The sequence below is a fragment of the Cucurbita pepo genome, chromosome LG17 (assembly GCF_002806865.2).
Source record: "Cucurbita pepo subsp. pepo cultivar mu-cu-16 chromosome LG17, ASM280686v2, whole genome shotgun sequence".
Taxonomy (NCBI): domain Eukaryota; kingdom Viridiplantae; phylum Streptophyta; class Magnoliopsida; order Cucurbitales; family Cucurbitaceae; genus Cucurbita; species Cucurbita pepo.
In genome coordinates, this window is record NC_036654.1 from 7,266,035 (window position 1) to 7,287,537 (window position 21,503).

Below are 21,503 nucleotides of genomic sequence, written 5' to 3' on the forward strand. Positions count from 1 at the left end.
AGTTTGACCATTAACATATAAAAATTTCTGGTAATTGACTATTATTCTTTAATTTCATTGACCAAGTAAACAACGAAGAATATTTGAATTTTTCAACTTGTCATTAGACTTTCATCCTTGTTTATAATTAAAGTCTAGGTCAAATATATATATATTATCATGAGATGTACACTATTTTTATATTGCATGATACTCCATCCATAATAAATGCTTGGCCATTTATTGAATTAAAATTAATATATCCAAACCTCTAAGTTGTAACTAACTACTATCTTAGTTTTCCCGCGAAACATTTTTGAATTGGGCTTTGAAACTAAAATGTCCCTCACTAATTGTCGGCCCATATCAGTATTTAGTGAAATCCGGCCCGGCCCACAATCATGATTGTGTACGTTTTGTACTAATTAGCGATGAATGCTCTGGGTCTTCAAGAAAACATTTACTGGTGCGACGGAAACGGAAACAAGCGCGAGATTTTGTGGCGGAGAGAGTCCGAAATGGCGTGTGGATGTTTATGTGCCTCCATTCTTTCTCCCTCCAACCTTCTTTCTCTTAATTATTCAGCTCATATTAAAACTAAGTTGCTGCTTCCTTCCCCAGTTGCTTTCCCTTCGCCATCTAAGTTATCAGCTCTCAAGTGCAAGGCTGCTGCCCAATCCTCGCCTACTTCCACCGTCTATCGGGGAATTTATGGTCCTTGGACCGTTGATCCTTCCGACGTTAGAGAGGTTCCTCTCACTTACTCTTTCTCTTCTTTTCTTTTTAATCCTATTGTTGTCTCTTACAATTTGGGATTTGCGGTTGCCCTGTAATTGATTATGTGTATTAGCTCCAATCTTCGTGTGTATTATAGTTTGTTACTATTCATCTCCCCACCTTAACTGCGCCATTTACTTTATTGAATTTGTCCTCAGTTGTTCAAGAACTTGTATTTCTATGGATTCTTAGTTACTTCCAAGGATGGGGTCAGGTAGTAGTTGTTCAGTCTAAGTTATGGGCACACTTGTTCAAACACTTACCAATGAAAAAAAAAAACACTAACTTGAATGGTAGAAGAATTTGTATTTCGATAACTCCTATGAGATTGTGTAGGACTACTATTAAAAAGTAATGTAGCCGTTTCTTCTAGCATCCTATCGAAATAAACCCATCTCGTCTTCTTCTCGGTCTCTTATTCACCCTTCGTAATCTTTTGATTTTGGGTCTTGAGTCCTAGAATCATGTAGCGCACTCTCAATGATAACAATTATGGGCTTCTAAGAAATTTGAAACCGAGTAATGACTAATTCAACCTTGTCAATGCTTGTTATAAGTGATTTTAGGTTCACAGTTTCTTGATTGGTTGTAAGTGCGTGCGCACAAATTATTTTTGCACAAATTTCAAAATGATTAAACGGGGAAATTCAAATTTCCTTTTTCTGTCTGCACTAAAATGTTGGTGTGTTGTCTGGATCTGGAATTTTCATGCAGCTCTTGCTCAATTGTTGTAGCACTTAAGTTGTGTGTCCAAGCCTCCTTGCTCACAATATCTGTTAGGAACCACAAACCTCCACGATATTGTCCACTTTGAGCATAAACTTTCATAGTTTTATTTTTTGTTTCCTCAAAATGCCTCATATCACTGGAGATATATTCCTTATTTATAAAAAATCCATGATCATTCCCTTAATTAGCTAACGTGGGACTCTCTCCCAACAATCTTTAATAATCCTCCTCTCGAACAAAGTATACCATAGAGCCTCCCCTGTGGCCTATTATGTCCTCGAACAATCTCCCTTTAATTGAGGCTCGACTCCTTCTTTGGAGCCCTTGAATAAAGTACACTCTTTGTTCGACACTTGAGTCACTTTTGACTATATTTTCGAGGCTCACAACTTCTTTATTCGACACTTGATGATTCTATTGACCGAGCTAAGTAAGGGCATGACTCTGATACCATGTTAGGAACCACGAACCTCCACAATTGTATGATATTGTCCACCTTGAGCATATGTTCTCATGATTTTGCCTTTGGTTTCCTCAAAAAGCCCTCACATCAATAGAGATGTATTCCTTACTTATAAATCCATTACCATCCCTTTAATTAGCTAACGTGGAACTCCCTCCCAACCATCCTCAACAAGATCATGATCATGGTGCCTGGCTAAATAATTATCGGTCATAGTGCTTAAACCAGATAGCAGCATTCATTTACTAGTAATTTAGGATTTGATGTGTACTCGCACAATAACTCATTGGTGAAGACAGTCTCATGCGGTTAAACCTGCGTAGACAGTCTATGACAAGATGAAGACAGTCTCAAATATTTCAGTGATAATTTGCTTACTGTGGCAGGTAATTTTATATAGAGCGGGCTTAGTGACAGCTGCTACCTCTTTTGTGATAGCTTCATCAGTTGCTTTTTTACCGGACAACTCTTCATTGAGTGACACACTTAAGCAAAATCTTGATCTGTTATATGCCTTGGGTGGAGGAGGATTAGGCTTATCCCTAGTTTTGATTCACATATATGTAACAGCAATTAAGCGCACTCTTCAAGCTTTTTGGGTGCTTGGTGTTGCTGGATCTTTGGTAGCTTACGTAAATCTTGCACAACCAGCTGGGGACAGCTTAGCGCAGTATGTGGTCGAGAACCCATCGGCTGTCTGGTTTATTGGTCCTCTCTTTGCAGCACTGACTGGACTTGTCTTCAAAGAAGGTATCGAGTATTTCTAATATCTTGTGGGTCTTTGACTTACTATGTGTCTTTAAAGTCGTATTGATGATGAAGCAAGCTAATAATAAGGGAGAAGACATTGAAGTTTACGAAGCTCGTATTTTTGTGAAGTCTCATAGATCACTAGTGCAGTCTTGATGAAGCTCGCAATAATAAGAAGAAAGAAGATATTGAGGGCTGGGTGTTGGACTTAATTATTAATCACACGCAGAGGTTTCTATTGTGATATTGGGTCATTTGATTTATCTATTCTGTCTCCCCGTGGTTTATTTTTGTCCCTCCTGGTCATTTTAAAGATACAAAAAATAGCCTGTGGTGTATGATGTCTGAAATGCAGTGAGACATATTTCCGAGTGTAATATCAATCGGTCACGCCTACTTTAGGATTAGTATCGGTTTCAATTTCCAATACCTGTTTGTCCTCTATGCAGGGCTTTGCTATGGAAAGCTTGAGGCTGGAGTTCTTACCTTTGTCATACCTACATTACTACTAGGGCACCTGGTATGGTTCATGTTCGCACGTTCACAGTTCCTAATTGGAAACTTCATTGATGAATGATTAAGATCTTATTTGATAACTATTTGACTTTTTTTTTTTAAAAAAAAATTTGTTCTCGTTTTCTTATCATTTTTGTACCCTGAGTTTTATTTTATTATTTTTTTTTAAGCTCTCAAAACTTGGTTATTTTTTGAAAAAATATAAAAAACAAAAATAGATAAGAAAACAAGGAAACTCATGAGTTGGACTTTTCAACTAGAAGCGTGGCATGGTATAACATGTATGATAAGTTGTCAACCGTGGTACCTTGTTGCCTTGTAGTACTGTTTGCTTGCATTAATATGATGAAGCAATGTGCATCTTTTTGAGCCGTAGACCTAAAGTCTTTGTAGCTTTGGAGGAGCCTGTACGCTGACTGTTTGGAGGGGCTTTGTTTGAAATGCAGAGTGGTTTGATGGACGATGGGGCCAAACTTGGTCTGTTAGGTTCATGGATGGCCCTGTTTGTGATATTTGCCGGAAGAAAGTTCACTCAGCCCATCAAGGTAATGTTTGAGCGAATGATGATTTTCTAAATCAGAAGACCCTATTTTGTAGTGAAAATAAAGCCGTGAATATGTAGTGCATTTTATTGTTTGTTATTTACTTTCAGGATGATATTGGCGACAAATCTGTTTTCATGTTCAATGATCTTGGAGAGGACGAAAAGAAGGCGTTGATTGCGAAGCTTGAGCAGCAAGAGCTTGGTCAGAATGTTGATTAGAACATCTGAATGACACCCACCAGGAAGAACTGTTATCAGTCGAGCTGTTTTACTTCTTACTGCAGCTTTGTCAATAGTCCAGAGTTTATACATAACGCTACTACAACCCAAGCTGTTCATGTTTTTCTTTTTTCATTGGTGTTATAATATCATATATTGACTCTTCTCAACATTTGTATATTTGCATGGGAGTGATTGTAATACGAGCATTCCTTTAGAAATCTCTCTTGGGTCTCAATTTCTTTCGTGATTTTTATTTTATTTTTTATTTTTTATTTTTATCTTAGTTAATTTTTCTATCCAAGTCTTGAAAGGGTTTTTTTTTAAAATAAAATTTGGGCACGAGGATTATATCTCTGTTAGGAATCACGACTCTCCATGGTATGATAGAGAGAGTATTCCGAATATTCCTTAATTATAAACTATAATTATTCTCTAAATTAGCGTGAGACTTTCATCATCTAACAATCTCATCTCTTAACTGAGAGTGAATTAGGAATAAACCAATTAAAGTAAATCCAATCGATGATGACAAAAATAAAATTTTAACCTAAATAATAATTTTCTTTTGACAGGGAAGAACATTTTACTTAAATTTGTGAATGGACGGTTATACCCTTCAGTTCATGGCCATGCGTAGCCCTAGGCACTTCAGAGACTAAAGGCTGAGATTTATTTCTAACGAAATCCAACGGTTCAAAATTTCCAGCTGCTCCCTTATATTCTTACTAGACGGCGCTATATCGCTTTTTTATAACGTTCATTGCACCGCCCTGATTCTTTCGCGAACTCTCGTTGGGATTCTAGGGTTCGCGATCCAGACAGTTCCTTACTGATCAACATGGTAAACTTCCTGCTACATTCGATTATGCCTTTTTTTCTCTTCTGAATTTGGATCCAACAATTTTCACTTTCTTTCACGCTATTTTCAGGTTCTTCAAAACGATATTGATTTGCTTAATCCTCCGGCCGAACTTGAGAAGAGAAAGCATAAGCTCAAGCGTCTCGTACAGTCGCCCAACTCATTCTTCATGGTTTGCTCTTTCGTTTAAATTCTTTTTGCTTTGTTTGATCTAATAATCTTTTCTCCGACAATGGTGATCGAGCTGTTTTGTGATTTCTGTGGGCAGGACGTGAAGTGCCAGGGTTGCTTTAACATGTAAGTTTTCATCTTTTCTCATGTATTATGGTTATGTGACCTTTCTTTTTTCTGCAAGTTGTTGAAGTTGGGTTCTTAAGTGAGTAATGGCACATAACTCTTTGAATGAATAACAGAACCACTGTATTCAGTCATTCACAGACAGTCGTGGTATGTGGGAATTGCCAGTCGGTCTTGTGCCAGCCAACTGGAGGGCGCGCTAGGCTAACAGAAGGCTGCTCCTTCAGAAGAAAGGGTGACTAATTCCTTGGCCCCAGAATTGGCTTTTAGTAGGATCAGGATGGATGGGTTTGAATTTTGATATTGCAATTGAGCACAATTTTTCTTTGTCTCGGGTTTTCTACGTTTTGCATGTTGATTATTCAATTTTGCTTGAGAAGAGGAGCATTTTGTCCCCGTTGTTGCAGTACGTTAATTTTCATGTTTTCAATGAAACTAAACTTTGTTTGAAGTAATTCACACATCAGTTGTATTGCGTGTTATCCAGTACTTCTTTAATTGATCGAACTGTTTTGATTTGGCTGCCATTATTCCACGAGTTATGAACTTAGATCCTATTTTCTGATGCTTTTAGTGTTGGAAATATTGGATTGATATTTGTTATTTATCAGATAGTTAATTCAAAGTCATCGGGAATTCTTGTTTTTATCTCAATGTCAGGGAGTGGTTGTCTATTTGTTCCCCTTGATCCTTATTTTCAATTGTTCTTATCGTCTTTTTCTGGTGTGCTTGTCGTTTTTGTACTACTAAGTAGCATCCATCGAACGAGTGTCGCAGAGAATGTTTGATACTATATTCTGACATATTTTTGGTCCTGTGGTCTAATGTTTGGCCCTCTGTTTCCTCGGCCTTGGTTATCCATAATGTGACGCCTTTTGAATATGGCGAATGGAGAAGTTCAAATCACCCACCCCACCCAGCTTTTGCCATATTATTACACACCCTGAAAATTTAGTGTCCAATACGATTCGTTCTTCCACCGTGTAGTTGATCTACAAGTTTGTGTCCTCCCGCCACTATGAACACAACATCCAAATTCTCTGAACGATCAGTATAGGAAGTTTCATAGACAAAAGACATAAAAACTCAACATATTTTTCTAGTATGGTTAGAAAAAGATGTCACCATACTACATTAGACTTGGTCCAAATGACGTTCTCCTAAAATTGAAGGTGCTTTAACAACATATAAACGTTTAGTCTCTCCCAAATTTGCTCTCAAAATGTACACAAAGAATGTTCATGTATGGATTTCTATTATGCCTCTATGCTCCACCCAAGTGTGTTAATCAAGGAATTTCAAGTAGTGTTCAAACATAAGATGCTCTACCATAGATGCTATGGTCGAAACTTCAATAATTGAGGCATGGACATGTTTTGAGGATAGGGTACTTGGGACAAGTGTCTCAACACTCTTGGCAGATTCTTGACGTTGCCTTGATGATTTAAATTGCTAGAATATAGCTAGTGTCTGGACACTAGTTGTAGATATCGTATAAGCATTCTGACTTGTTTGGAGCCTTTTGGAGTATGTCAATGTTTAGTAGCTTTTTAGCTTGGTTTTGTATTCTACATGGTTGGATGTGAAATATGGTAATAGAAGACAAAAAGATCCCAACTAGACAAACAGAAAAAAATATATATATCAAACATTGAAAAGAAGTACCTAAGAAATAACCTATGTTGGACTAAAATAATAATTTAACCAAAAACAGAACAACAAAGAACTTAGGGACGGCATTACATTGAAATTTATGAAGGAAAAAAAACTCCGGACCTCTATGCTGTTATGTGGACGAAAACGTGCGGTAGCTATAAATTAGAATGAGGGCGGAATATGAGGCGAACAGTTGGTGTGTGAAAACCAGAAGTCCTAAAATGTGTGCATGGAGGTAACGTGTCCGGCCAAGGCGCATCAGGAGTTGGTATTCCCTGTTGTACGTCCTCCACATGGCCTTCTATAAACTTGGTCAACGACTAACCCTTTTAAACACGAGTTCAATCCGATCCCCATCTGCTCACGATCCAAAGAAATGGCTTTCAGACCCTCTCTCACCGTGAGCCACACCGCTTCAACCCCTTCTTTCTTCTCCTTCTTTTTGTAGGAGCATTATTCATTAATATCTGATTACTGCTGATAACGATATTGTGATGCATGCAGTCTGCGTGGAAATCAATGCTTAGGACCCAAGGGAAACGTCGGTTAGCGTCGTCCAGCACCGCTTCCACCATTGAAAATGCTGCTACGTCTTCTAAGTTAATAAGCAAACCCACTATTATTGAATAGTTATAATATGTAGTGCTTGCTAATGAATGGTTGATTGTGGAACACAGGGGCAGTCCGAGTAGGAGCGAGTACATGAAGGGTGAGTACGCCCCAGTCTACATTGTGTTGGGTTTCGTAGGGATTGTTTTGATGATGGGAACCCACACGGCGAAGCAGCAGCTACTGCATTCGCCGGTGGTCAATGTGAGCAAGAAGAAGAGGGAGAGCATCCCGGAGGTGGAGGAGCCCGACACCGTCATCAATTCCGCCGACAAGTTTATCAACAAATCCATTCTTAGGAAGGTGGCCCACATCCAGGACAACACCAAGACTGTGTAGTACGGGATCCCTTTTACCAGCTCACTTCAAGTTTACAATATTTATTATTATTGTTATTTAGTATAGTATGCCCTTTGGTTTCAGGCGCCCTAATGCTGACACTCCCAAAACTGCTGGAGTGGGTGGATCCTGCCCGGCGTTGAACAACCCCTTGTGTGTAAGCATTTGAATGTCTTCATTTCTTTACTTCTGATTCCCACCACTGTGTGTGTGTGTGTATATAATGTGCCCTTCTGGTTCTGGATCTATTCCCTTTGTGGTGTTGGATGGAGCAGACTAGGTCTAGGCATGAGGCCCTCGGTTCTGTTTTTTTTTTTTTCATGTAAAATAAAACCAATTGGACTTCCCCAAATTGGGACCTTGGAATTGTTTTCATCTTCTTCATCTTCGATTCTCTCTTCTTCTTCCATTCATTTTATCATTGGAGTGAATCTGATTTTAAGACGACAGAGCAAAGTACTCTTAAAACCAAACTTGCACCAATTCTAATGGATCCATTTGGGAGACTCAGTAGAGAAATGTACTAGAGGGTAGAGGCTAATATTTGTAGCTCACACTCAATCAAACACAACATATTCAATGAGTGTAGCCTATCCGTGGTTGAGTGTAGCCTATTCATGCATGAACCACCAGAGCTTCACCTTCAAGTAGCTTGCAGGGTGTTGTGTTATATAAAAGGAAATCTTATCATTTTCTTGCATGGGAAGCTTACACCACAGGTGACTATTGGATAGTGGAAAAAAGATCTACTTTGGAGGTAATTTGGATAACGTATAGGTTTAAAAAGTGTACTCTAGAATTAGAATTTTGAGCTTTTGCTCAAGGATTTTGCGAACTATTATGGTTGAAGATAAGCTTTGATGACTTATATATATAGGGTTTTAGAAAAGGTTTGATAGATGGTAACATTTATGTCCATCGTTTTGAAGAAGTCTTTGGATGAAGTAAAATTGTTCCCACTACAAAGCATTATTCCTATTTAAGCCAACCACTTTGTTTTCACTTTTAACGAGTTTTTGCTTTGCTTTGTTGGGACTCAAAGAACTGTACCATTAGGATATCATTACCCGTTTGATGTATTTTAGGTGATATGATCAAATTTGCTTAACAAGCAGCTCCTCCAAGATAAATTCCGGAAATATGACTAATTTGAAAAGGTCGATTGAGAGTTGTTTGGAGTGCTATATGGCCTAACGTGGTGCTGTTCTGATAAAACTCTCCCATCATTTTAAAAAGTGTTTGGAATAATGTTAAAGATAAAAGAAAAGCAAAAGAAAAAAGAAACGAGACACATTCTTGGATGTCAAGACAAGTTTTATTCATGCAACCAAAACCAAAGATTGGTGCTGCGCCTCTATGTTGTTGTATATATCCATGAGGGTTGAGGAATGAAGGTGCAAATTTGGGTAGCAGCAATGGAGAAACAGCCACCGCTGTCCATCAAACTTATTAGAGATGACAATGTGGATAAACCTGACATGGTTATTCAGGTGATGGGCTGTCTGAATGAACCTGGGTTGGATTCTCCTGCCATCACACATTGTATCTACAAACTACCATTCTTCATGAGACAAACTCACCCCGAAGCTTTCAACACAGCTTTCGATCCCCAGGTGGTGTCATTTGGGCCATACCACCAGGGGAAGCACCATTTGTCACCCATGGAACGGGAAAAGGCTAAAGTGTTCAACTCTCTTAAAACCAGAGGACTGCCCGTTGAAGCCGTTGTGAGCGGTGTGCACAGCATTTTGGATGACCTGTTGGGATCATACGATAGGCTTGACCAAGAATGGACTCAACATCCAGGCAAGTTCTTGATGCTCATGATTGTGGATGGGTGTTTCTTGCTGGAGTTGCTCTGCAACTGCCCTGCATCTCTAATTAACATGAAGATGGATATAAGGCAGGAAACGCTGCTGCTTGAGAATCAGCTACCCATGAAGCTTCTGCATCAGCTGTATTCTATAGCAGGCCCTATCTTCATCTCACAACGCGACAAGGAACAACAACCCAAGGCAACTTACTTCATCTCCCCCTTCTCCTTCTTCTTCTAAATTCTAATAATCTCTCTACTTCTCTTAAAAATGCACACAGGAGCTGATTTGCAATTGGTTGGGCATCTCCACGACAGATCTGGACGAAGAATTCTTGCACATTTTGGACATGTATAAGGCCTCATTATTGAGTCCTCCGGTAGACCGGACGCCTTGGTGTGAGAAGGATAAGCTTTCAGGCGCGGAGTGTCAAGTCATTCCGCCCGCAACAAAGCTTCGTGAAGCGGGGATCAGATTCAAGAGGAGCCGGACGAAGAGCCTTAAGGACGTGATTTTCGATAAAGAACAAGGCGTGTTGAGTCTGCCGATGTTGATGGTGGACGACGACACTGAGTCCACTTTCTTAAACGTGATGGCATTTGAGAAACTCCACGTTGAGGGTGCAGCCCAAGAAGCGCCTTCCCTCGTCACGTCTTTCGTGATCTTGATGAGTAATTTGATAGACGACGAGAGAGATGTGGCGCTGCTATCCTCCAAGGGTACGTTGGCAAATGCGCTTGGGAATGACAGACAAGCGGCAGAGTTGTTCAGTCGGCTGGGGAAAGGGGTGGCTATGGGTCCCAACAGGCACATGATGGCGGTGCACAAGATGCTGAATGACTACTGCAAGGAGCCCTGGAATGAACGGTGCGCAACTCTGAAGCACCAATACTTTCAAAACCCATGGACCGTCATCTCCTTAACCGCTGCTATTTTTGGTTTCCTCATCCTAATCCTCCAGGCCATCTACCAACTTCTTGATTACTACAAGGAGGACAAAAAGAAATAATACTAACTTCGTCCACACCATCTACCACTTGCCCACAATTTTTTTTTTAATCTATCTATCTATCTCTCTTTTCTTACGCATTTCTTGATTATTCCTTTGTATTTTGATATTCATTTGTATTTTGGATAATGTTTTTATGTGGGTTTGACTTATAAAATAATTTTAAAAAATCTAACTTATGGTATACACATTATTGAAGAGGAACACAATAAAAATATTGTTATTTTTTTACTGTCTCAACTTAAATTCACGACTCTCGTAATATGATATGAAGAAAGGAAGATTCACAAAGACAATAAAATGAGAGAGGCTATGTTGGCTAAGCGAAAAATCAATTGTGTTGGAAAAGGTGAGGTTGTATGAACCACGAGTGCTTCACGTTAAGTAACTTGTTGAGTGTTATGCATCTGAAAGGAACTTTTGGAAAAAAGAACATATTCAAACAGAACAATTTTCTTACATTGGAAGTTTACATTGATGCTGAGTATATTGGCTTGAGTGCACTTATTGGTCCCATGCACGTGCACCCTACGTGACCATGAGTGCGTGTGCATCAAGCCCCATACCGCACCAACGCCTCTATCACTCTTGTACGCCCACCAACACGTTGCTAGCCAATTTTTGGAGGTTAACCTCTATGAAAAATGTAGACATGGAGGTTAACCTCTATGAAAAATGTAGACACCCAAAACAAATAAGCCAAAGTGTGTAAAGTCGCGTGCATACGCCCACGTCCATTTATGTCCATCGTTTTGAAGAAGAGTGTTTGGATTAAGCAAAATTGTTCCCACTACAAAGTTCTTGCTTTGCTTTATTGCGACTCAAAGAACCACCACTAGAGACCGATATGAGTGAGTTTATATTACACTCATCATATTCATTACCCCTTGATGCAAGTTTTATTGATGGAACCAAAAGTAAAACCAAAGATTAATGCGGCTGTGGTTAAGTTTATGTATATATATCCATGAGGGTTGGGGAATGAAGGTGCAAGCAATGGAGAGACAGCCATCGGTGCCCATCAGCATCAGCCTCGTTAGAGATGAGAATGAGTTGGCTATTAAGGTGAAGGACAGTCTGCATGAACTAGTGTTGAATTCTCCTGCCTTGGTCTGACATGGAATCAGGGCGAAGAGGAAAACCACGTTCAATCTACAAAGTACCATTCTTCATGAGACAAACTCATCCCGAAGCTTTCAACAAAGGGTTCGATCCCCGGTTGGTTTCATTTGGGCCATACCACCAATCCTCAACCGACAAAAATGTTTTTTTTTTTCTTCATATGCAACCATGTGAATTTGTCCCCATGCCTGTTGTCTTCTTCAAAACCAACCATTGATGATTACGTGGTGTTCTTAAAAGTCATAATCATTTTAAAAAGTTGAGTAAATCTTAAAATTTGGAACATAGTTGGTTTAAAATTAAGTAGTAAAGCGATGAAAAGGAGGTTTGATTAAGAAAACATTAGAAGGCAAAATGATGGGCAGCTGGTGTTTGAGGGGAAGAGAGTGAGATACAAAATGAGAATAATAATGATAAGCAAAGCAAAAGCAAAGCAAAAGAAAAGAAAAGAAAGTGAGAAGGAAATGAGACACATTCTTGGACGTCAAGACAAGTTTTATTCATGCAACCAAAACCAAAACCAAAGATTGGCGCTGCGCCTGTTAAGTTTATGTATATATATCCATGAGGGTTGCGGTGTGAAGGTGCAAGTTTTTGGTAGCATTTTTATAAGCAATGGAGAAACACCCATCGCTGCAAGTCATGCTTGGTAGAGATGACAATATTGGGGATAAAGCTGACATGGTTGTTCAGGTCAAGGGCACTCTGGATCAACTCTTGGATTCCCCTGCCATCCTCAACATGGAAGCAGAGCAAAGCAGCGAACTTCTTTCCATCTACAAAATACCATTCTTCATGACACAAACTCATCCCAAAGCTTACGAGCCGCGGGTGGTGTCATTGGGCCCATACAACCACGGGAAGCAACATCTGTCACCCATGGAGCTGGAGAAGCTAAAACTGTTCTACTCTTTTAAAACCCGATGTCTGTTGGACGTTGAATCCATTGTGAAGGGTGTGTCCACCATTTTGGATGAGCTCATGGAATCATACGATAAGCTTGAGGAAGAATGGACGGAAGACCCCGGCAAGTTCTTGCAGCTCATGATTGTGGATGGGTGTTTCATGCTGGGATTCTTAATCAACTGCCCCGACTCTCTAATTAATGTCAGTCCGGATATAAAACAGGACATGCTGCTGCTTGAGAATCAGCTACCCATGCTGCTTCTTGAGAAGCTGTATTCTATAGCAGCCCGTAATGTACAACTACCTCAGGCAGGCAACTAAATTCATCTCCTTCTCTTTCTTTTTTTTTTTTAATCATCTCTCAACTCATTCCACTTATATAGTTTAAAATGCACACAGGATCTGCAAAAACTGGTTTCCAATTGGTTGAACATCCCCCGGAATGAGGTAATGAAAGACTGCTTGCACATTTTGGAGATGTATAAGGAATCGTTATTGCATCCTCCGATTGACCGGACGGACTGGAGCGTGGAGCTTGACCATTCAGATCCGGAGAGTCAGGTGATTCCGCCGGCAACGAAGCTTCGTGAAGCGGGGATCAAATTCAAGAGGAGCAAGACAGATAGCCTTACGGACGTGTTTTTCGATGCAAAAGGAGGCGTGTTGTGGCTGCCGCAGTTGATGGTGGACGACGACACGGAATCCACGTTGTTGAATGTGATGGCGTTCGAGAAACTCCACATGAAGGCTGGACGCAGAGTGACGTCTTTCGTGATCTTGATGAGTAATCTGATAGACGATGAGAGAGATGTGGCGGTGCTGGCGGGCGAGAAGGTATTGGCAAATGCGGTTGGGAATGATAAAGAAGCGGCGGGTTTGTTCAATCGGCTGGGGAGTGGGGCGGCTATGGGCTTGGATACCCACATGGCTGGGGTGCACAAGAAGGTGAATGAGCATTGCAACCAGCCCTGGAATGAACGCTGCGCAACTCTGAAACACGACTACTTTCAAAGCCCATGGACTATCATCTCCTTATGCGCTGCTATTTTTGGTTTCATCATCCTGATTCTCCAGGCCATCTACCAGTTTCTTGATTACTACCTCAAGCCCTGATTCCTTTTGCTTCTCTTTTTTTTCTTTTCTTTTAATAACATTTGAGTGTACGGATGTTGTGTGTTTTTTTTTCGTTTTTAATTGTGGGAATATACACCTTTCGTGAAAAAAAGTCTGTTATTTTATGGATATGTGGAATGCCTATGTTACATTACATCAAATAGATAAGAAACTCAAAATAAAGCAATTTCCCAAACGAATACCCAGCGGCCCGGCCCAGCCCAGCCCAACAACTTTTCGAGAACCATCTCACAATCACACTCTCAAACTCATCCTGGATCACTTTGTGTCGTCTCTTCCGAGCAAAGTCTGCGTCTCCCCTCCCTCAATTGCTTACCAACTTCTCAACTGCGATCTTCAAACTCTCTCGGATCTTAGCTGAGATTTCGAACTAATTGTATCCAAGGGGGAAAGGAAACTACTCACCGATCTTTGGAATTTCCAAGCCGAAAGAGCAAACACATGGAGCGGTGCCTAGTAGCTGGGTTCTGTTTATGGTTCACTCTCACATTTGTGATTGCAGACGAAAACAAATCTTCTGCGGGAGGTTTAATCTGGTCTTCCGCAAAAGAAGAGGGCGATCTCCTTATCCAGTACAGGCCAGAGGAAGATTCCACCGCTGCTGCACCAGTCGTTCACGATGCCGATGGCTTTGATGGCGGCTTTTCTTCCTTGGATAGCATGTTACAGTGGGCTATAGGTACTCTTACATTCATTATTGCCTTTCATGTTCAGCAATAAAGTTGTACAATTAAATGATAGCATTAGCAATCACAAGGATGATTGAAATCCAGGCCACTAAACCTAGTGTAGTAGGTGTGTAGTTTAAGATTTCTTAGCAACATTGTTCTGCCGAAGAACTCTTCAAATTTAACCTAAATTATACTTGTAGAATAAATATGTTTTCAAACTATAATGTAACATAATTTGTTCACTTCGTCAGTAGGAAGTAATTGCAGTGAGTAGAAGGTGTTGGTATGGTGGGTGGAAGTTTAACCCAGGCGTCTATATTAGCAACGGTTGACAGAAAGTTGGTGTAATCCTTGTGCAGCCCTTTACCATTGTAGGTTGGTCGGGAGTGAAGAGATATGGAAGGTCAGGAGGGTTATTAACACTATGAGATGGATGGAAATTGAAGATGGTGGACGTGCTAGAAGGTGCAGTTTCTGTATTGAGCATGGTGGAACTTGATGATGGTTTGATATTTATGGACTCTGTAGAATGAAGGAGAAGGAGGAATTCTGGCGGGAATTGTGAGTGTAGGGTAGTGTTCAGAAAGTATGAGAAAGTTTGTTGTCCTGGTTCAGAAACAGGCGGTGAAAAATTGAAATGGCATATTTTTGCTTGCACACACTCAACAAAAAGGAAAAAGGATGCTGGGATTCTAGAATCTAGTTAAAAGAGTTCCACCTTGGAATAGACTTCTGCAATATGTCTTTCACAAGTGTGGGAAGGCCTACCTGTAATATTTGACGTTAGTCTGCAGAGTAGTTAAACTGTATCATTAAACGTAAATTTTTCATTTGTTTTCTTCATTCATCCTCCTTGGAACTTAGTTTTTGTGATGCCTTTTATCTTGAACGTCTATCCTAACTATCTACTTTTTCTCTTTGAAAACAGTTTACAATGGGTTTGGACATGTGTGTTCACTGGTTGTATGCTGGAGTCTTCTCCATATTTTTGAAGTTTCGTGGAGCAATTTTACATTTCATTTTTTTTTGCCTATTGTGGAACATGCCATTGAACAATCTTGATTTTTTTTTTTTCAAGTCTTGCAAGTTATTTTATTAAATGCTGAAGTTCCCCTGGTATATTCATAATGGAGAGCCTCAGATTTTTCCAATCGTTTGAACCAACTTTTTGATTAGTGTACTTGTCTGAACCAGGGCATTCTAATCCTGAAAAACTAAAGGAAACTGCCCAGGATGTGAAGCAATTGTCTCCAAGTGAGCTAAAGAAGCGTCAGGAAGAAATTAAGGTGCAAATGTAATGTATTTTAGTTTTTGCATGGAAATTAATCAACGAAATGGTCAAGAGATGAAAATTCTGTATTTATGTGTGTGTCCATTTTTATAAGTTTCGTTACTTTAAAGTAATGTTTCCTATTTTAAAAGAATGTGTATATTTATGTTATTCCCTTTTGTTATGGATTGCATAACTTTGAATATTTATTCATCTCATTTAGAGTTCTCTGCTTTTGTAGGACCTAATGGAGAAGTTGAAGATGCCATCAGATGCAAAGCTGATGCAAATTGCGATAGATGACTTGAAAAATTCCTCTCTGTCATTGGAAGATCGGTATCGAGCATTACAGGAGCTTTTAATTCTTGTTGAGCCTATAGATAATGCAAATGGTTAGTTCTAGTTTCACTATTAGCTGAAGATCCTTGGAACTTCATTTTTAGTGGTTTCAGTTGCCTGTGGCTTTTACCTTTGTGAATTTCTTCATTCTATTCCTTACACTTCATGTTACATATTGAAGACACTCAAAATATTTTTTGAAGATGCACTTTCTGTGGAATGCTTAAAGGATTTTTTTTTTTATTTTTTTTATTTTTTTTTTTATTTTTTTATTTTTTATTTTTTTTTTGTTTAAGACTCAAAAGCACTCACTCTTGAAAAGAAATCTCAAATACATGTTAACATTCATGAGATATTCTTGAAAATTTGCTGCCACAAGAAGCTAGGACCTAACCATTTTAAGATGCAGTGTTTTTGGCTTTGTTATCATACCTTCTTTTACATTATTGAAAATTTGTATATTTTTCCCGTAGATTTGGGCAAACTTGGGGGCCTTGCTGTGCTTATTCATGAGCTTAATCATATTGATCCTGAAGTTAGGAAAGTGGCAGCATGGATTCTTGGAAAAGCCAGTCAGAATAACCCTATTGTTCAAAAGCAGGTACTGCCTTACGCTGAGTGGAATTACTCTTATAGACCTCTTTGTAGAATTTGCCTCCAGTTACATTCTTATTGTCAGGTATTGGAACTCGGGGCACTGTCAAAATTAGTAAGGATGGCGAAATCTGATTTTGTAGAAGAAGCCATCAAGGCGTTTTATGCTATTTCCTCCTTGGTTCGAAATAATTTATCTGGCCAGGAATTATTCTATGCCGCAGCTGGAGAAACTATGCTTCAGGTGACCAACTGAAGATTAAAAGAGGATTGATGTGTCACTTTCATGATATATAAAATTGACCGTTTTCTTATGGTCTCTATAGGATATTTTAAGAAACTCAAGTATGGATATCAGATTGCAAAAGAAAGCTGTGTTTTTGGTAAGTGATCTGGCTGAGACACAACTAGAAAAAGCAGATGAGGCTGAGAGGTCATTTTTTGGTGATCGTTTTTTCTTGAAGTCTGTGGTTGATCTAACCCATTCGAAGGACATTGACCTCCAGGAGAAGGTGGGTTTTTATTTGTCAGAGTCCTGCACTTTAATTTGTTATCTTTTAGGCGCATGAACAGGAGCATCCTTATAGATTAATTGTTCATTTTGTAGAAGAAGCCATCAAGGTATTGCATTATTGTTGTTTGGCTCAAGATGTCTGTTTTCTGAGCATATTCCAAACTTTATCTGACATGTGTACATTTGTAAATTAAGAGGTGTGGCCCTTATTCAAACGAAAGGTGTTGATGTGAATTTACAGGCCCTCATTGCTCTAAAGAACCTGTTGCTTCTGAGGACAACGAAAGCTCAAGTTTTAAGAGAATTTTGTGGGCTGGATGTTGCTTTGGAGAGGATGAGGGTGAAACTGGAGGTATTAATGGAAGAGGAAGATCACCGAGATTATGCTATGGATGTGGAAAGTCTACGAAACCAAGTGGAGTTAATTTTCCATGAAAGGCTGGGAAAGGTAGTTTCTACTCTGAGATTGATTAGTCATTGTAATGGTGAGTTATTAATCTGCGGGCAGTGGACTTAATATGATTTATTGTTTACAGAGGATGCAGGTTCCAACATGAACAGGAGGATGTTGAAATTTGACATGTACAATGCTTTCCCACTAACCTAGTCTGTTTAGCTACATCCTAGCCACAACCTTAGGGGATGTTGAAATTTTCGCAACAACGTAATATTGGGGAGTTTTTTTTTTACTAAAAAAGAATGATGAATTTGGGTTTGGTTTATAGGAATGAAATCTGTAGAACATTGTTCATAAATATTCTGAAATTAAAAGTTCTGAAAACAATGCGTACTAGATCCTTCCCAGCCTTCTTAGATTAGTCTTCATTCAACCAGCCATGAAATGAAGGATAGCCTTGTATCCCAACTGTGCTAACAAGAAACTCTATAATCAGAGTTGGAGATTACGTGTTCTATTACTTGAGTGTATCTAAAATGGTTGAGATGTTCTAAATAGCGTCTCAAAGAACACTTGAGTGTATCTAAAATGGTTGAGATGTTCTAAATAGCGTCTCAAACAATCACTGCCCTTCAATTTTAGGCATTAATTGGCCCTAAAACTACTTGGTTGTTAATGCTTTCACCCAATTTTGGATACATTACTTTATTTAACAATTCCTACCAAGGGAATAAAATGTGAATAGAGCTTGAAAATCAAAGACTCGCAATAAAAATAGGCCGTAAAAATAGCTTACGAAGTGTGTTATCACTGTGGCAAACAAATCAAGATTTCAACACAATAACAATTCTAAATTTATTTTTTTAAACAAAATTTCGAATTAAAGTTCATTTTTAGGTTAAAAATTACATCAAATTTAGGGTAAAAATTGAGAAATCCAGCAAAGCCTAAGATCCAGCTGAACTGACAAATTCATGGATAAATACTGCTCCTTGTTTTTTACCCCTCTTGGCGGTTATGTTTTAAATAAATTTGTAATTAAATATAAAACCTAGCCGGCCAGCCCAACCCGACTCTTCCAGCCCAAGATCTTTTCCTCTGACTTTCGAAGAAACCCTAAATCCCACAAATTCAATCTTCGATCTCTCTCGTCCCTTCAGAGCAGAGTCTGTGGCCCACCCTTCCTCCGGTTGCTTATCCAAGTTCGCAACTGCCTTCTTCAATCTCTCAGATCTCTCCCGGCGTTTCGAGATTTCTCTCTCGCTGAAATCTTCCGGCGGCATCTCTCAGGAGTTTCATCCCCGATCCTAGCGGCCGGCAGCGGCTCTCTCGAGAACCCCCTATCGCAGCGGCATATTTCTCTCTTGAACACCTATACCGCCGGTATCTTTCTCTCACTTTATGACAAGTTCTTGTGTTAATGAAATTATATGAAAACGTCCACTAGACCTTCTGGTGGAAAATCTTTTGTTGTCTTTCTTTGAATTTAATTTAATAAACATGTCCTGCAAAACCTCTTATGGAAACGATTAAAGTTTCTTTATCCAGTGCATCCTTCAGATCGTTTTCTTTTCCCCGCAGTATTCTCATTTATTGCAATGGCTGACGGTCATGAAACTGATAAGAACATTGAAATATGGAAAATTAAGAAGTTGATTAAAGCACTTGAAGCTGCTAGAGGAAATGGGACTAGTATGATATCTCTCATCATGCCTCCGCGTGATCAAATATCTCGTGTTACTAAGATGCTTGGTGATGAATTTGGAACTGCTTCGAACATTAAGAGCAGGGTGAATCGCCAATCTGTTTTGGGTGCTATCACATCTGCTCAGCAGAGACTCAAGCTGTATAGCAAAGTTCCTCCGAATGGGCTTGTGCTTTATACTGGGACTATCGTGACTGAAGATGGAAAAGAAAAGAAAGTCACTATTGATTTTGAACCTTTCAGACCTATAAATGCATCTCTGTATCTCTGTGACAATAAGTTCCATACGGAAGCCCTGAATGAACTTTTAGAATCTGATGACAAGTTTGGCTTCATTGTCATGGATGGTAATGGAACACTCTTTGGTACATTGAGTGGTAACACACGTGAGGTTCTTCACAAATTTAGTGTTGACCTTCCTAAGAAACATGGAAGAGGAGGTCAATCAGCACTTAGGTTTGCCCGTCTTCGGATGGAGAAGCGGCACAACTATGTCAGGAAAACAGCAGAGCTTGCAACCCAGTTCTTTATTAATCCTGCCACTAGTCAGCCTAATGTTGCAGGATTGATACTGGCTGGATCAGCCGACTTCAAAACAGAGCTCAGTCAATCAGACATGTTTGATCCTCGTCTTCAAACAAAAATACTTAATGTAGTTGATGTGTCTTATGGAGGAGAAAATGGATTTAATCAGGCCATTGAACTGTCCTCCGAGATCTTGTCTAATGTAAAATTTATACAGGAGAAGCGCTTGATTGGAAAATACTTTGAAGAGATTAGCCAGGACACGGGGAAATATGTTTTTGGTGTTGATGACACACTGAAAGCTCTGGAGATGGGCGCTGTTGAGATACTCATTGTTTGGGAAAATTTGGATATCAACAGGTATGTTTTAAAGAATGCTTCCACTGGTGAGATTGTTATAAAGCACTTGAATAAGGAACAGGAGGCCAATCAGAGCAACTTCCGTGACTCCGTCACCTCTGCCGAGTTGGAGGTTCAAGAAAAGGTGGCCTTGCTGGAATGGTTTGCAAACGAGTACAAACAGTTTGGTTGCACACTTGAGTTCGTCACCAACAAATCACAGGAAGGATCACAGTTCTGCAGGGGTTTTGGTGGTATTGGAGGAATTCTTCGTTACCAGCTTGACATGAGATCGTTTGATGAGCTATCTGATGGGGAAGAGTACGGTGATTCTGAATAGCAATCAATCGATCACTCCCCGTTGCTGGTGCAGAAGGGGAATAAAGAGCTTGCACCAACGCCCAGGGTTCGCGGAGGTTAGTCTTGGTTTGAACAGGAAAATTTGTGAAGGCTTCATTAAGGTTTCTTTAGTTCCTCTCTATCCACGCTGATTCTTTTTTTGCTTACACCAAATATTGTTTTAATATACATATGTATTGACTCACATGCTTTGATCAATCCTGTCTACTCGTAGGGGTTTTGTCCTTTTGATCTGGATTTGGCGCCAATTATCTGATATATCGTAAAGGATGGGTGCTCCAATTTTTAGCCATAGTGCTGCCTCTGTTCTGGTGGAATGGTTGCTGTCTACAGCAGATACTCGGTTACAAAAATATTTGAAGTACTGCAATAATATTCAATGCCGTATGTTCTTAACTTTTTGAATGTGTGTCATGTCTGACTGCTTATCTTTGCTGATAAACCATGTCGGTTGGATCTGAATGCATATGTATGTTGCTGTATTTGAAGGTTTGTTTGTTCGGTATGATTTTGGTACTCATTGATGCATCTAAAACAACATTTTTTGAAGCGGCAGGAAGTAGGCTACAAAATAGTTTCTGAAACAACATTTTTGGTTATGCATCTAAAACAAAATCTAAATCGCTACTATACTTGTTGTAGGTGTGTTTTGTGTGGAGATCTGAACTCTTTTAGTCGATATGTTCTGGTGTGTTTCTGTGAATTATTTTTAACTAATGTTCTTTTAGGGGCATCTAAATAATAAGATAATTGTGGTGGCCTTTTTAAGAGCTTAATTGGGTTATTATATTTTTTAGATTTCCTTGGGTTGATTCGTTTCTGAAAAACAAAAGTTCAGTTTGGTTCACTGTGTTGGTTTGGTTCAGCTAGAATTGAATTTGGTTTGGTTCAGCTAGAATTGAATTTGATTGATTATATGTATATACATATTATCTTCAAGAAAGTTTAGGCTTGTTATTTATGAAATCGTTTAGAAATCATTTAGAAGTAGTTTAATAAAGTTATCCAGTTCCTATAAAATGTAATTCGTATTTAAAAATTTATAATAATTTTGTAACAGATAT

At 39.3% G+C, this 21,503-nt stretch overlaps 7 protein-coding genes across 9 annotated transcripts; all 7 read left to right on the top strand.

Moving 5' to 3' along the window:
- Positions 1-435: 435 nt before the first annotated feature.
- LOC111779356 lies at positions 436-4,201 on the top strand. The gene is made up of 5 exons (XM_023659506.1): positions 436-728; positions 2,335-2,698; positions 3,148-3,218; positions 3,661-3,759; positions 3,867-4,201. The coding sequence occupies exons 1-5, from the start codon at positions 498-500 to the stop codon at positions 3,975-3,977; spliced, it is 876 nt and encodes a 291-aa protein (XP_023515274.1). The 5' UTR covers positions 436-497; the 3' UTR covers positions 3,978-4,201.
- A 513-nt stretch (positions 4,202-4,714) lies between these two features.
- On the top strand, positions 4,715-5,602 carry LOC111778419 (40S ribosomal protein S27-2-like). The gene is made up of 4 exons (XM_023658222.1): positions 4,715-4,821; positions 4,910-5,011; positions 5,108-5,136; positions 5,253-5,602. Exons 1-4 carry the CDS (start codon positions 4,819-4,821, stop codon positions 5,377-5,379), a joined length of 261 nt encoding a protein of 86 aa, XP_023513990.1. The 5' UTR covers positions 4,715-4,818; the 3' UTR covers positions 5,380-5,602.
- A 165-nt stretch (positions 5,603-5,767) lies between these two features.
- On the top strand, positions 5,768-8,182 carry LOC111778418. Its single transcript, XM_023658221.1, has 4 exons — positions 5,768-7,192; positions 7,297-7,391; positions 7,470-7,739; positions 7,825-8,182. Coding segments are annotated over exons 1-4 (390 nt in total). The 5' UTR covers positions 5,768-7,168; the 3' UTR covers positions 7,826-8,182.
- Positions 8,183-8,280: 98 nt separating this feature from the next.
- LOC111778414 (UPF0481 protein At3g47200-like) lies at positions 8,281-10,738 on the top strand. Its single transcript, XM_023658217.1, has 2 exons — positions 8,281-9,755; positions 9,835-10,738. The coding sequence occupies exons 1-2, from the start codon at positions 9,129-9,131 to the stop codon at positions 10,561-10,563; spliced, it is 1,356 nt and encodes a 451-aa protein (XP_023513985.1). The 5' UTR covers positions 8,281-9,128; the 3' UTR covers positions 10,564-10,738.
- A 1,493-nt stretch (positions 10,739-12,231) lies between these two features.
- On the top strand, positions 12,232-13,863 carry LOC111778415 (UPF0481 protein At3g47200-like). Of its 2 annotated transcripts, none has more exons than XM_023658218.1 (2): positions 12,232-12,900; positions 12,988-13,863. In XM_023658218.1, exons 1-2 carry the CDS (start codon positions 12,301-12,303, stop codon positions 13,702-13,704), a joined length of 1,317 nt encoding a protein of 438 aa, XP_023513986.1. In that variant the 5' UTR covers positions 12,232-12,300; the 3' UTR covers positions 13,705-13,863. The 2 variants fall into 2 exon arrangements, with proteins under 2 accessions (XP_023513986.1, XP_023513987.1); XM_023658219.1 differs by having other exon boundaries at positions 12,991-13,863.
- A 105-nt stretch (positions 13,864-13,968) lies between these two features.
- LOC111778417 (hsp70 nucleotide exchange factor FES1) lies at positions 13,969-18,018 on the top strand. The gene is made up of 8 exons (XM_023658220.1): positions 13,969-14,404; positions 15,591-15,682; positions 15,908-16,058; positions 16,479-16,606; positions 16,685-16,843; positions 16,926-17,111; positions 17,355-17,561; positions 17,650-18,018. Exons 1-8 carry the CDS (start codon positions 14,167-14,169, stop codon positions 17,668-17,670), a joined length of 1,182 nt encoding a protein of 393 aa, XP_023513988.1. The 5' UTR covers positions 13,969-14,166; the 3' UTR covers positions 17,671-18,018.
- A 558-nt stretch (positions 18,019-18,576) lies between these two features.
- Positions 18,577-20,988, top strand: LOC111778600 (eukaryotic peptide chain release factor subunit 1-3-like). Of its 2 annotated transcripts, none has more exons than XM_023658516.1 (3): positions 18,577-18,893; positions 19,092-20,540; positions 20,654-20,988. In XM_023658516.1, the coding sequence occupies exon 2, from the start codon at positions 19,109-19,111 to the stop codon at positions 20,417-20,419; it is 1,311 nt and encodes a 436-aa protein (XP_023514284.1). In that variant the 5' UTR covers positions 18,577-18,893; positions 19,092-19,108; the 3' UTR covers positions 20,420-20,540; positions 20,654-20,988. The 2 variants fall into 2 exon arrangements, with proteins under 2 accessions (XP_023514284.1, XP_023514285.1); XM_023658517.1 differs by having other exon boundaries at positions 19,092-20,495.
- The last annotated feature ends 515 nt before the right edge of the window (positions 20,989-21,503 follow it).